At 39.4% G+C, this 14,365-nt stretch overlaps 1 protein-coding gene across 3 annotated transcripts in view; it reads right to left on the bottom strand.

Annotated features, from left to right (window-relative positions):
* TANGO6 (transport and golgi organization 6 homolog) overlaps window positions 1-14,365 on the bottom strand; it is a 181,595-nt gene that overhangs the window by 111,443 nt on the left and 55,787 nt on the right. For all 3 annotated transcript variants that reach the window (XM_018062193.1, XM_018062195.1, XM_018062194.1), the window contains exons 12-14: window positions 14,125-14,259; window positions 6,203-6,679; window positions 5,410-5,467 (exon numbers count right to left, since the gene is read on the bottom strand). In XM_018062193.1, the coding sequence (XP_017917682.1) occupies window positions 5,410-5,467; window positions 6,203-6,679; window positions 14,125-14,259 (670 nt within the window). The remainder of the gene's footprint in view (window positions 1-5,409; window positions 5,468-6,202; window positions 6,680-14,124; window positions 14,260-14,365) is intronic.

Here is a 14,365-nt window from a genome sequence, read left to right as displayed (position 1 = left end):
CCACATGAGAAATGCAAATCAAAATCACAATGAGATACCAACTTCACACTCTAATACGGCTATACAAAAGGGCAGACAATAACAAGTATCAGTCAGGACCCAGAGAAACTGGAGCCCTCATACATTGTCCCTGGGAAAGTACATTGGTGTGGCCACTCAGGAAAAGTTTGACAGCTCCTCAAAGGGTTAAACACAGAATTACCATAGGACCCAGTAATTCTGCTCCAACGTGTACACCCAGAAGCAATGAAAACGTATGTCCACACAAAAACCTGCACATGAATATTCATTACAGCGCTGTCCATGATAGCTTAGAAGTGAAAACAATGCAAATGACCATCAACTGAGGAACAGATAAACAAAATGTTCTTAATTAGTAGTACAATGTAATATTATTCAGCCATAAAAAAAGAATGAGGCCCTGATACATGCTACAACAGGGATGAACCTCACAAATGTTATGCTAATTGAAAAGAACCAGACATAAAAGTCCACACATTGTATGATTCTGTATTATGAGACATCCAGAATAGGCAATTCCATAGAGACAAAAAGGAGATTAGTGGTTCCCAGGGAAGAGGGGGAGTGAAGAATGGGAACCGACTGATAATGGATATAGGGTTTCTTTTTGAAATGATGAAAAGTTCTGAAATTAGTGGTTTGACTGTACAAATACTAGAAACCACTGAATTGTACATTGTAAGACAAGTGAATTTCAGGTGTATAAATTAAATCTCAAGAAGTTTAAAAAATGGGGATAATGCCTATTTTCCAGAACTTCAAGAATTTACTGAGCTAGCATATATGAGAGATGTTCTCTAAATGCCTATTTGTTAATTAGATAGACTTCCCAGGACCACATTCCACATTTCAATGCCTGACTCAATTAGGTGGTCCTTCAAGGGGTAGAATTATTTTCAGTTAACTTTTCACTTTCATGCATTGGAGAAGGAAATGGCAACTCACTCCAGTGTTCTTGCCTGGGGAATCCCAGGGACAGTGGGCTGCCGTCCATTGGGTCACACAGAGTTGAACACGACTGAAATGACTTAGCAGCACCAGCAGCAGCAACTTACTTTATTTGAAGTAGAAATCTGAGAATAAGATAGGGAGTTCAGTCTCTGACAAGTTAAGACATGTAATCCTGCTCAGTTTGAAACTCTGTAAAAACAATTTCACTTTGTATCTACTTTCCTGCCTTCCAGGCTTTTTGCCTTTCCCTCCTCTTGGCTCTTCTGCCAGAAATGAAAACTCTTCTGTGAAAGGAAAAGGGTGGAAGAGTCAGTGCAATTTGTTCAGGCATGTTATGTTGAGATGACTAGATTCTCTGCACGACACTCACTGGCATACTTTCACCTCTCATGCTTGGCTCAGAGCCTACAGTTTCTTTCTTTTTTTCAATGAGCCAAGAAGTTTCGCCCAAAGATTCTTTTGACATGGATGGGGATCACTTGGAGCTGTGAAATGCATCTATTGCTGGTACTGCTTTCAAACTATTCTTTAAATAATTCAAAGTGACCATGAGGACCCATGAGTAGATCCATACTAAGATAGATAACTGGGCCATAATATCTTATTTGAAGAATATCACGTGTTTATCACATTCATTACTGGAACGTGTATTTCAAGACTGAAATGTGAAAAATGCTCAAAACATCAAATATACATTATGGGACTCTTAAGGACATATTTCATCTCCTATTTTTGAAAAGAGGAAGGCTTTTACTTTTTCTCTTATATACCTTCTTGCCATTTAAATGTTTTTTTAAAACAATAAGAATGTATTAACTTGTACTATAATGATGATAAAACAATGAGAAAAAGAATATACAAGGAAGTCTGAAAAGGAGAGACACTTAAAGGACACAGTCTAAGAAAAGTGTCTATTTATAAACTCTGGATTGTAACTGGAACTCAACAACTTGTATAGAATTCTCTGCCTGCAGAAGCTGCTACTGAGTGTCTGGGAGCAGCTGCTATGAGAATTAAATCAACCATCACTTTCTCAGTAGAAATAAAAAGAGATGTGGTCTTTCATAAAATTAAATTTTAACTCATAGGGAATTTAGTTCTCAGGCTGTTGTGATGTACAGATAATATGTACATCAGAAATTTTGGGGATCCTGGTGGTTCAGTGGTTAAGCACCTGCCTTCTAATGCAGCCCCGCTGCACTACAGAATATCTACATGCAGGCTGGTCTTGTCTGCCTGCCTGACTGGAGTCCAGAATGGCTTGGCTTTGGAGTGTTAGACCTAGGCAAATGACACTGACACGCAGGTGGGAAAATTCAGCTCTTTCCTTTCTTAATGGGAAATTCACCTAAAGCCTTGGCCTTGAAATGCATAGCACAAACACCAAAAACATCAATTAATTCAAACTTGTCTGCTGTGGGGAACTGAGAACAGAAATTAGACCTCTACCTCCCACATTCCTTCATCTCCAAATTAGCTACTAACTGATTAGCACACCAATTAAAAGTACTATAAACAAACACAAAACCAGCAGTTGTGATTTTTATAGCAGACCCTAGAGGCTAATGAGCTCAGTGGGTTAAACAGCTAAGAGGCTTATACAGCAGTGATGCTGTATGAGAATGACACATCGCCACTTCCCGAAAACTCTGTCCAAAAGAAAAAAAAATCAATGAGAAACCTCTCCTCAACAGTATTACTGTTTCCTGGAAAAAGTACAGGATGACTTATTTCTGAGACTTACTAATTATTAGCATTTCAGATCCTTGCCTCTTTGATTTATTTTATTTCCATAAGTGCTATTCACTGTCATGTGGAATCCTGAGCTCCATCAAGTCCTCAGGCTTATCTCAATTCCTGGCCTCCGTGACCTCTCAGCTGCCAATAATTACTTTCTCTCTCTACACACTCCACTCTTCTGCTCTCTCCTAGCTGTTCTTTTTCCTTGATGAGTGGTTATTTTTGTCTCCTCTGATATTCTTGCTCTTGCGCATTTCGGCCATCACCATGTGAATGTACATGGGGAGGCCCTGGACCAGGAAGGATCAGGAACAAGCACAGCAGAGAGATGTACAGGGAAGAGCAGGACTGCCCAGCCCAGCCTAGGTCAGCCGAACCCCACTGGTCTACAGATGTGTGAGTGATCATAAATGAGTGATAATAAATAAATAATACTGAATGCTGAGGTATTCTGTTAACATAGCAGAAGCTACCTGATAGAATACACTTACTCAAGCTTTAGCTCTGAGAAGTTACACATATCACCATGTTATTACCTAGCAATCTAACAAAAGAAATAGTAGTGACATGCACTGCTATATTAAAATGGATAACCAACAAGGTCCTACTGTACAGTACAGGAAACTGCTCAATGTTATGTGGCAGTCTGGAAAGGAGGGGAGTTGCGGGGAGAATGGATACACGTATATATATGGCTGAGTCCCTCTGCTGTCCACCTGAAACTATCACAACACTGTTAATCAGCTGCTAATAAGCTATACTCCAGTATAAAATAAAAGTTTAAATCTAAAGAAAAGAAATAGCAGTGATATGACAATGATGATGAAAACATTAAAATCATAATTAGCTAACATATACTGAATATTTACTATGCACTAAGCACTTTCAAAGTACTAACTCATTTAATGTTAGCCCCCTTCGTAAATATTTTACTGACAGAACAGTACTCAATTTACAGACTTATTGAGAAGATGCACACAGAGTTCCTGTATACTGCATACCTAGCTGCCCCCATTACTAACTTTCACTTTAGCATGGTACATTATCACAATTAATGAACTAGTACTGACATTTCGTTATCAACTAAAGTCCGTAATTTACTCAGATTCTTTAAGTTTTTCTCTAATGTCCTTCTTTTGTTCCAGGATCCTATTCACCACATTATATTTAATCTCCTTAAGCTCTGATAGTTTAATCCCTCTCCTCCTCATTAAATTCTATTTTTTTTTTTTGGCAACAGCTTTATTGAGATACAATTCACATACTGTAAAATTCACCAATTTAAAGTTCAATAGTTTCTACCATACTGACAGAGTTGTGCAACTATCACCACAGTCAATTTTAGAACTGTGTGAGTTTTCATCACCCCCTCAAGGAAATCCTGTACCCTTTGGCCATCACCTCCCAAACCTTTCCCCTTTCTCTCCAGCCTTAGACAACTACTAACCTACTCTCTGTCTCTATAAATTTACCTATACTGGACATTTCATATGAAGGAACCACACAAAATATGGTTTTCTGGGAATGGTTTCTTTCATCTATGTTTTCAAGGTTTTACCCACATGTTTTAGTATGTCATTTTCATTGGCTGAATAATATTCCACTGTATATACATACCACATTTTGTCCATCTGTTCATCAAATGGTAGACATCTGGGTTCTACCTTTTGACTACTATGAACATTAATGAACAAGTTTTTGCATGAGCATATGTTTTCATTTTTCTTGGGTGAATACTTAGAATTGCTGGGTCAAGTGACAACTCTGCATTTATTTTTTTTCAAAGAACTGCCAGACTATGTTCTAAAGCAGCTGTAGGGACTTCCCTGGTAGTCCAGTGGCTAAGAGTCCACTCATCTAATACAGGGAGCCTGGGTTCAATCCCTAGTCAGGGAACTAGGTCCCACATAGCAAAACTATGACCTGGCATAGTCAAATAAATAAAGCAAGAAACTGTACCATTTTTCACAGGTAAGAAATTGAAGCCCGGAGGGATTAAGTAATTTGCCAAAGTTCATATAGCTGAAAAGCAGGAGGGGAGGGGAAGGGCTGGTGCATCCTGGTGATCAATCTCCAGACCCCAGCTCCTGAGGACTACAGCACACTACGGAGCCCAGAGACTATGAGTTAATTCTGCCTTCTTACCAGGTCTGCCTCTCACCCTTCTGGGGAAAGGTGCTTAACTCTCCACACCCTTTTTCATAAAGCCCCTCTCTAGATTTAAAATCCACAAATTAATAGAAGATAGAATCACAATAAAGAATCATAAATGAGAAATAAAATGACTGCAAAAAAAGTTTTGATAATGAAATACATTCTGAGATTCTTTTAGTTCAACAAGAGAGCAAAGGTGCACCATGATAGTAGCCATGTACCTAAAATGTCAATGTAATGGGAGCTCACATGTGAGGCATTCTTTCCCTCCTTAAATTTGAGGAAACGGGATTTAATCTATAGAATGATAAGTAAACATTAATAAAGGCTTCCCTATCATTATGAGATACTGAACTCTTCAGGGTCCCTTTAGGAACCCTCCAGAAATATTACTATCATGACTGAAATCAAGTCCTAGCTAGGAGGCAGGAAAATGGACAAAATGACCAGCAGGTTATGATTCTATGACTTTAGAGATTTTGTGAAAACATATGATTTAATTTTTGGTCCACAGACTTAAAGTCCTAACCAGGACTAACTTACCCTGAATAGCAGACAGATATACAAAGGTGTCTTCATGCTCCAAGTTCTCCAAGAATACCTGAAATCACAAAATAAAGCAGTGACATGATTTACAAACAGCAAGCGAGATTTAAGACACCTTTAGAGCAGACTCAAAAGAATAAATGCTTGTACTCCTCTTTGCTGTAGCTTGATACTGCTCTGACTGTGAATCTTGCAGGGAAAATAGTACATATGTTTGAAGTTCCATTTTTATAATGGTTAAAAAAGGGTAGCAATCAGGGAGAGATACTTCTTGAAGTTATCTAGTACACATTAAAAGTAGGCATGGAAACCAAACTCTGGAAGAACAATTCTCACTTTTTTCCCACTACAGCCCACAGTAGATAGCCCGTTCTTAGAAAAGACGTGACAGACTACAGGCCCTGACACACAAGAGGCCAGGTTTGGGGCTACGTTCAATGAATGGCATATCTGCTATAATTTGATCCTTTTCTCTTGCACTCAAGAAAGCATATGGAAATGCAAGGGCAAGACAGAGATGTTATTACTGGGATAACCTTGAATCTGTTCTAATTTATTTAAAAAAATCTTTTGCAAACTTCAGCTCTTCAACTGACATTAGTAACAGCCTATAAAAACTCTGGCCTTCTGCTCATGTTCAACTGAGTCTTGCTTCTGTAGAACAATTACAATTTCCCCAAGGGTGGCCCAGAACAGGGCCTGATACACAGTCAAGGCTCCTGGACAGTGGCCTCACCGTGTGTGTGTGTTCTACTCACCATGTGTATGTGTCTGAGTGTGTTCTACTCACCTTGAGAAGCTTCTCCTGCATACCAAGGATTTTTGCTTCTCTCTGCTCTATCCAGCGAGAAAGAGTTCGCAGGGCAGCAGCCCGTGTTGGAATTTGAGGATCATAAGCTGATAAAAGAGCTTCCTGGAGCTCTTCCGTGGTTACACTTCCTGATTTTTGCTTTGCAGTGGTGCTGGGCTCACGGACTTCATGAGAAGCAACATGGCTTTGCTGTGGTTCAAGGTGGCCGTGAGACACATCACTATATCTTTCATAACTGGTTTGTTGCTGCTCTTCCCTTTTACCTTCTGGATCCTTTTTGTTTAGGGTACTCTGGGCGGCCACACTGACAGTCTCAGTGGAAAAGGCTCCATGAGTAGAGATGGTAATGCGGAGATCAGCGGCAAGTTCCTGGATGACAGGGTCAGGGTATGTGCTGGAGACCTTCTCCAACAGAGGCAGCAATTGCTTCAGGACAGCAAAATCACTTGACTTCAACTACAAAATGACATTTTAAAAATGCAAACCCAAATTAACATAGCAGATGCTAATATGACCACAATATGAGCACAATATGGTGCTAATATGAGCACAAGGCAACAGACGCTAATAAAAAGGGGCTGGAAGCAAATCTTGTTCCTGGTGTAATTCACATATAGCCTGAATCTGGCACTCTAACACTATGGTCTTATAATTAACATTTACTGAATACTTACCGTGTACAGGTACTTTTCTAAATTAAAAAGTACATCAGGAACAAATATTATTACTATTTTTTCCCCTTCCCCACTCCCTTGCATATTATTACTCTTAATATTTATAATCTGATGGGCAAACATGGCTGTTATTATTTTAATTTGCATTAATCAGACTAATTGCACTATTAAGCATCCTTCCATGTTTATTAACTGTCTATATTTCTTCTTCTGGGAACAGCCTATTTTCATCCTTTGTACCCCACTTACCTCTTAGACTTGTTTGTCTCTACAGTTTTTTTTTAATTTTTATTTATTTTTTAATTGAAGGATAATTGCTGTACAGAATTTTGTTGTTTTCTGTCAAACATCTACAGCTATTCTTACCATGACACATTTTAATACCCAGTCATATGGTGAAATTCTTTTATATTTTGAATTGTATTATATTATTATATTTTTTACCAGGATGTACCTTTTGCCCTAAAAAGATGAGCTCACATTAGCAAAGTACTTAGTGCCTGACACACAGTAAGTACTATGTGAATGGTTTAAATATAAATACAATAAACAAATCACACACACACATATTCACAGCCCTATAAAACAGTTACTATCTATATGTTAAACAGAGTAGGGACTTCATGAGTGGTCCAGGGGTTAAGATTCCACACTTCTGGTGCAGGGGATACAGGTTCAATCCCTGGTCAGGAAACTAAGATTCTACATGCAAGATGGTGCAGCCAGAAATTTTTTAAATTTAATTAAAATTAAAGTCACACAGCTGAAAGATGGTAAGATGTGAACCTAATAAATCTGGCTCCAGAGTCCACACTTTTAACTAAATGCTACACAGTCTCATTCGAATGAGTAACGCTATTCTTAACTGCAAGATCTAAAGTGGCTGGTCAGCATACAAGGGTGCCTCAGGCCTGGAAGGGACTGTGATGGTAACTGGCAGAAGGGAAGTTCCCCTAGAAAATGAGAGTGAAAACTACTTAAGATTTTATTCTCTCTAGAAGCTTTGTTCTTTTGGCACCCCACTCCAGTACTCCTGCCCGGAAAATCCCATGGATGGAGGAGCCTGGTAGGCAGTAGTCCATGGGGTCGTTAAGAGTCAGACACGACTGAGCGACTTCACTTTCACTTTTCACTTTCATGCATTGGAGAAGGAAATGGCAATCCACTCCAGTGTTCTTGCCTGGAGAATCCCAGGGACAGGGAAGCCTGGTGGGCTGCTGTCTATGGGGTCGCACAGTCGGAGACGACTGAAGCGACCTAGCAGCAGCAGCAGGAAAGGTGCATGGGCAGTCAGTGAAGAAAAATCAGTGGTGATCCTTTTCTGTCTGAAAATACTGGCAAAACTGTCATATGAAGCTTCATGAAGCCCTGATCATTTGAAAACCTTACGTATCTTAAATCCTCTTTAGAACAAGGTGGAGTATTTATTATTCACTCATTCATGCACTTCATTATCCAACCAACCAATCAATTAATCAACTGTTTTCACAAGACCTATATAATATTCTCCTATTCCACTTCAGCTTCACAGAATTGTTATTGTTCATTTTCTCTACCACTTTCCTCCCAAGTAAATGAAAACTTGAGATATATGTCAGGTTTGTACCTGGAATTTCACAATAAAAATATATATCACCTAAGAAAAAGGTCCATTTTATCAAAAATCTGTGGTACTGGAAAAGATATTTTAGGATAACTGTGCTAGCGTTATCACCATGCTGGACTTCATTCAGTGCCTCTGTAGTATCATGTGTCTTTGTTTTTTCTTCAAGTATCTGAAATGAGAATATCTACTTATACCTATAGTGTATGGCTTCTTTTTCATTTCTCGTAAACATAACAATTTCTTCTTAAAAAAAAAAGTAAGACAAATAAACCAATGGAACAGAATAGAGAGACCAGAGATAGACCCACATAAATACAGTCAATGATCTTTGACAAAGACGCAAAGGCACTACAATGGAGAAAAGATCAACTTTTTAACAAATGGTGCTAGAACAACTGGACATCCATAGGCAAAGAAATGAATCTAGACACAGACCTTACACTGTCACAAAAATCAACTAAAAATGGATCATGGACCTAAACGTAAAATTGCAAAATTATGAAATTCCTATAAAATAACATAAGAGATATCTAGCTGACCTCAGGAATGGTGATGGCCTTTTTAGGTGAAATACCAAAGAAATTCATGAAAGGAATAACTGATAAGCTGGGCTACATTAAAATTTAAAACTTCTGCTCTGCAAAAGGCAATGTCAAGAGAAAAGATAAGACAAACCACAAACTAGAAGAAGGTATCTGCAAAAGATACATTTGATAACGGACAGTAACGTAAAATACACAAAGAATCCTTAAAACTCAACAATAAGAAAACAAACAACTCAATTAAAAAATGGGTGAAAGACCTGAACAGATACCTCACCAAAGAAGATAGCAATTGAAGATATGCTCAACATCATATGTCATCAAGGAACTGAAAATTAAAACAACAATGTGACAACATGACACAACCATTAAAATAACTAGAATCTAACACTAACACTACCAAACACTGATGAGGATGAAGAACAAAAGAAATTCTCATTCAGTGCTGGTAGAACAAAATGGTATAGCCACTTTTGCAACACAGTCTGGTAGCTTCTTACAAAACTGAACATATTCCTACTATACACTTGAACTGAACTCCTTGGTATTTACCCAAATGAGCTGAAAACTTATGTCTACACAAAAACCTACACACAGATGCTTATAGCAGCTTTACGCATAACTTCTAAAACCTGGCAGCAACCGGATGTCCTTCAGTAGGTGAATGGATAAACAGATTGTGATATATCCAGACAATGGAGTATTATTCAGAACTAAAAAGAAATGAGCTATCAAACCACAAAAGACACTGAGGAACCTTAAATGTGTATTTCTAAGTGAAGGAAGTCAATCTTGGAAGGCTACAGAGTATACGATTTCAACTACATAATGTTCTGAAAAACGCAAAACTAGGGAGACAGTAAAAGATGATGAGTTAGGGGGAGGAAGGGATGAATAAGCAGAGGATTTGGGGGTTAGACCAGCTATTAGGTACAACACTATAATGGTGGATTTTATACATTTGTCAAAACCCATAGTGTACAACACTAAAAGGGAACCCTAATGGAAACCACAGACTGCAGGTGATAATGATGTGTCAATATGTGTTCATGGATTGTACCAAGGTACCATTCGGGAGCCAGATGTTGATACAGCAGGAGAGGCTTTGCCTGTGTCGGGGCAGGGGATGTACAAGAAATCTCTGTACCTCCTGCTCAATTTTGCTCTGCACCTAAAACTGCTGTAAAATATAATATCTATTTTTAAAAAATAACTGAGTTTTCTCCCTATTTTCAAACTTGGTCACTGTGCAATTCATCTTATTCCACTCTAATCACCATGGGCAGCTACGTGGATTCTGAACCAAACAGTTTCTAAGGAAATGAAAGTTATGTATTTGTTCAGCTTCACAAGGCTACAGATTTCTCACTATGAGAATAACCAGGGAAATCTAAGACTACAAGTGCCAACTATTTGTTTATAAATGTTCAAAAATGTTTTTGAGGTATAAAGTAATATTTACTTAATTGATAAATGAGAAAACCGAAGCATTAATTATCAATTATTTTTCAAGGGTCACCAAGGGCCACTACCAAAATTGAGAAGTGACTGTAGTCCTCATTTTTCCTCCTGCCATTGCTTCTCGGCACAGATCTCACATCTAGATCTCAGAACTCTGTGTAAAAGCCCTGAGGCTGGAAAGAGCATCCCACAGGTGAGTGACAGACTCCTTCATCTGGCTGCCTCTTTCCAGTTTCTGGAATGTTTCCGGAACAGAATGAGCAGTGCTATGTCAGCCCACTTCTACAATCTCCTCTAGGAATGGAAGTTAGGTAATGACTTGGAGTAGAAGTTAGATTAATGACTTGTTCTAAATTTCTGCAAATTCTCAAATTTAGAAACTGGTGGTTAGATCAGTAGGGGTGGGATTAAGGGTGGTGGGTGGTCAGAGAGGGCATGTCCTCTAAGACCATGGTCCCCAACCTTTTTGGCATCAGGGACTGGTTTTTCCTGGAAGGCAATTTTTCCATGGACGGGAGGGATGGTTTTGGGATGACTCAAGTGCATTACATTTATTGTGCACTTTATTTCTAATCTAATGGCACTGATGATCTGACAGGAGATACTGGTCTTTGGCCTGGAGGTTGGGGACCCCTGCAACAGAGGAGAACTTGGGTGGTCAGCCAGAGGAGGGCATATGTACCTGAAAACCCCCCACAGGAGACTTTACAAAGCTCCCCTGGGGGACAAATACACTCTCACTCTGCCTTACCTGCTGCAGTGAGAATTATTATTTTGGAAGAATCCAAAAGTCTCTTCCAGCAATAAAATGCTGACCGAAAAATTCCTAACTCTGAAAAATATTTACATTTACCTGTGTTCTCATTTTTGTATATCACCTATGTTTCTTCAGATATTTAGCTAAGCAGTTTATATGTCTAGGTCCTTATTCATAATGTTACTGAATTTACTTACAAGCGGAACTTGAAGGTAAACTCCATGAGGGAACAGACACTTGATAAACATTTCCTAAATGAGTTCATCCTATGATACTCTTGGAAAAGTATTAACTGCATGAAATCTCAAGGTTTGGGTTCAAGTTCCAGCCCTCCAAGACCACGTGTGCTCCACGAGGCAGGGCTGCAGAGGACTCTGTGGGCCCTGGAACATCATGCATAAACTGCTTCCTGAGGGCACAGGGAAGTCATTAACACCATACTTTTACTGATGATCAGCCTTGACATTTAGAAAATATGTTTGGAATCACAGCTGTCTAGCTAGCAGCCTTAAACCTACACTTTCTCCAAATCAACTCCTCTTCTTAGACACTATGTTCTAATAATCATCTTATTTACATAAATTAGAAAGGAAAGAAAGGTTCAAAAGCTGTTAGATTCTGTTTCATTAGCTAAAACAATGAATAATGATCAGGGATAGGTACAATGAAACCTTCTAGACTTTGAAGCAAAAATCTAGTCTAGCCTGACAATGAACATCTGAAAACATAATTCAGGATCATGACTGTTTTCTCTAATACAAAGACAGAAAACCTAGCATTACTATAGAAGCCACTTATAAATCCTTCAATCAAAGACAAAAAAAAAAATAATAGATCTAGGGCAAAGGTATAGGGGTGACGTGTTATGTTCACTTGAACTGCAAAGTCAGAGGAATTCAGGATATAGTCGGTGAGTCAGGATGGCTCATGGAAGGGCAGGGTCATGGTAAAGGCTATGCTACATCTGCATCAATCAGATGAATATCTGTTAGAACAGGACTAATCTGCATAGTCAGCCCCACAATGACGGACTTCAAAAAGGGACTGGAGATCTCTGTGTTCTGTTTTACGACATGGTTTGAAATTCTACGTGTTAAATAAGCGAAAAAACACACTCTCAACTATGGAAATAAAGACTATTCAAATCAATACTCAACCAGAAAAACACACATCAACCAGGTCAACTAAATCCACTAATGGTACAACTTAAGAAAAATTATTCCAGGGACTTCCCTGGTGGTCCAATGATAAAGACTTAACATTCCAAAGGCAGGGGGTGCCGAGTTCGATCCCTGGTCAGGGAAACTAAGATTCCCACATGCTGCTTAGTGCAGCCAAAGAGAAAAACAATTTCATTGGTGAACTCCTTCTTGACAGTTCTAACAGGAGGAATACAATACAGCAACTGAACCAAAAGTGTTTTCCAAAAAAATAAAAAATTAGGAGTGCTAAGTAAATCTACCAAAAATGGGTTTCACATTAACAACAGGCCCAAATAAAATTTCTCCCTGGAGAAGGAAATGGCAACCCACTCCAGTACTCTTGCTTGGAGAATCCCATGAATAGAGGAACCTGGCAGACTACAGTCTATGGGGTCGCAAGAGTCGGACACGACTTAGTGACTAAATCAATTCTAAAGGACAAGCTGCTGCTGCTGTTAAGTCACTTCAGTCATGTCCGACTCTGTGCGACCCCATAGACGGCAGCCCACCAGGCTCCCCCGTCCCTGGAAAGAATCAGTATCAGAATTTAATCCTTAAACTCAAAAATCCATTCCCAGAGGAGTTCCCCACTCATTGCTAAGAGTTCTGTCCAGTTTGATTTCAGGGAAGATTTCATAATACTTGCACTAATCCTATTTCACTTTCTCGCAGTCTTCTAACCTAATGTGGTATGTCAGACACACAGGTGCTTACCTTTCCACCTTGTTCTGACTCCTGTCTCTACAGTTCAGCTACATAGCCTTCTATCAGTGTCTTAAGTGTACAGAGCTCCTTTCTGCTTCCAGTCCTCATACATGATGCTCTGTCATTGCAAGAGGCCCCTCCATCTGCCCTACACACACTCCCAAACTCCTATGCATCACGTCTTACCTTAAACTTATAGATCGTCCTTATGGAAATCTCCCCAGCCTAGGTTAGATGTTATGTTCTCTTGGTATCCTCTACTTCTTGCTTGAGGTACTTCACTCAATTCTATTTTTTGACACAATCATTTAATGCCTGACTCCCTCATGGGTTCTAAGCTTCATGGCAGGAGGGACCATGTCTGCTTCATCCACTGCCCCATTTCCAGCACCTTGGCTCAGCATTTGGCACATAACAAGGAGGCAATACATATTTTTTGAGTGAATAAAGTTAAAAAATTATAAATTAAGTATATAAAAGATATATGCACTGGAAACAAAACTTTTAACATGCCACATGATATGAGTTGAACAATGGATCCTGTGCCAAAATGGAACTATTGAAAACATGGAATCCTATGTACCCAGTAGGTTACAAAGATTCTTCCCTGACAACAGCAGCAGCGACAAGGGCTGAGCTTCAGAGAACCAGTACAGTGAAGGCCAAAGAATCTAGTATTCACTACAGATGCAAAACAGGTATTTCCAAATCCAGCTTATGCCCGGTCAGAAAGGGCCCTGCCCTTTTATGGGGAAGTCTACCCAGGTAACAAAGAGGAAGTGGCACCGTTTTCTTGTCTTCTACTTGGAGAGAATTCTTATCAACAACCTGACTTGTTTGTCCCAGTTCTCCTGTGTGCAGTAGCCATTCTGACTTCTCACAAGGGTATGGATGGGAAGCAACACGTTTTCCTCTCCTCCCTCCTTTCAAGTTTGGCTCACTTCTCCAACTCACCTGAATGGCTCCTCCCAGCATGACGGCCACCAGCCCCATGGACATGCTCAGTGTCTGTGACTCCACGGTGCTCTCTGCCTGGTGGGCCAAGCTTGCACATGCTCGCTGCAGGGTTGCTGCTACAAAGTCCACAACCTACCACAGAAACGAAATTTAGAATCAGCAAGGAAAAAGAAAAACAAAAACCTCAATATTCTCTTTACATCTGATGTCTACATCTTCATTTTCTCCCTCATCAACG

The sequence above is a fragment of the Capra hircus genome, chromosome 18, assembly GCF_001704415.2.
Source record: "Capra hircus breed San Clemente chromosome 18, ASM170441v1, whole genome shotgun sequence".
Taxonomy (NCBI): Eukaryota; Metazoa; Chordata; class Mammalia; order Artiodactyla; family Bovidae; genus Capra; species Capra hircus.
This window is presented reverse-complemented; position numbering and strand designations above follow the sequence as displayed.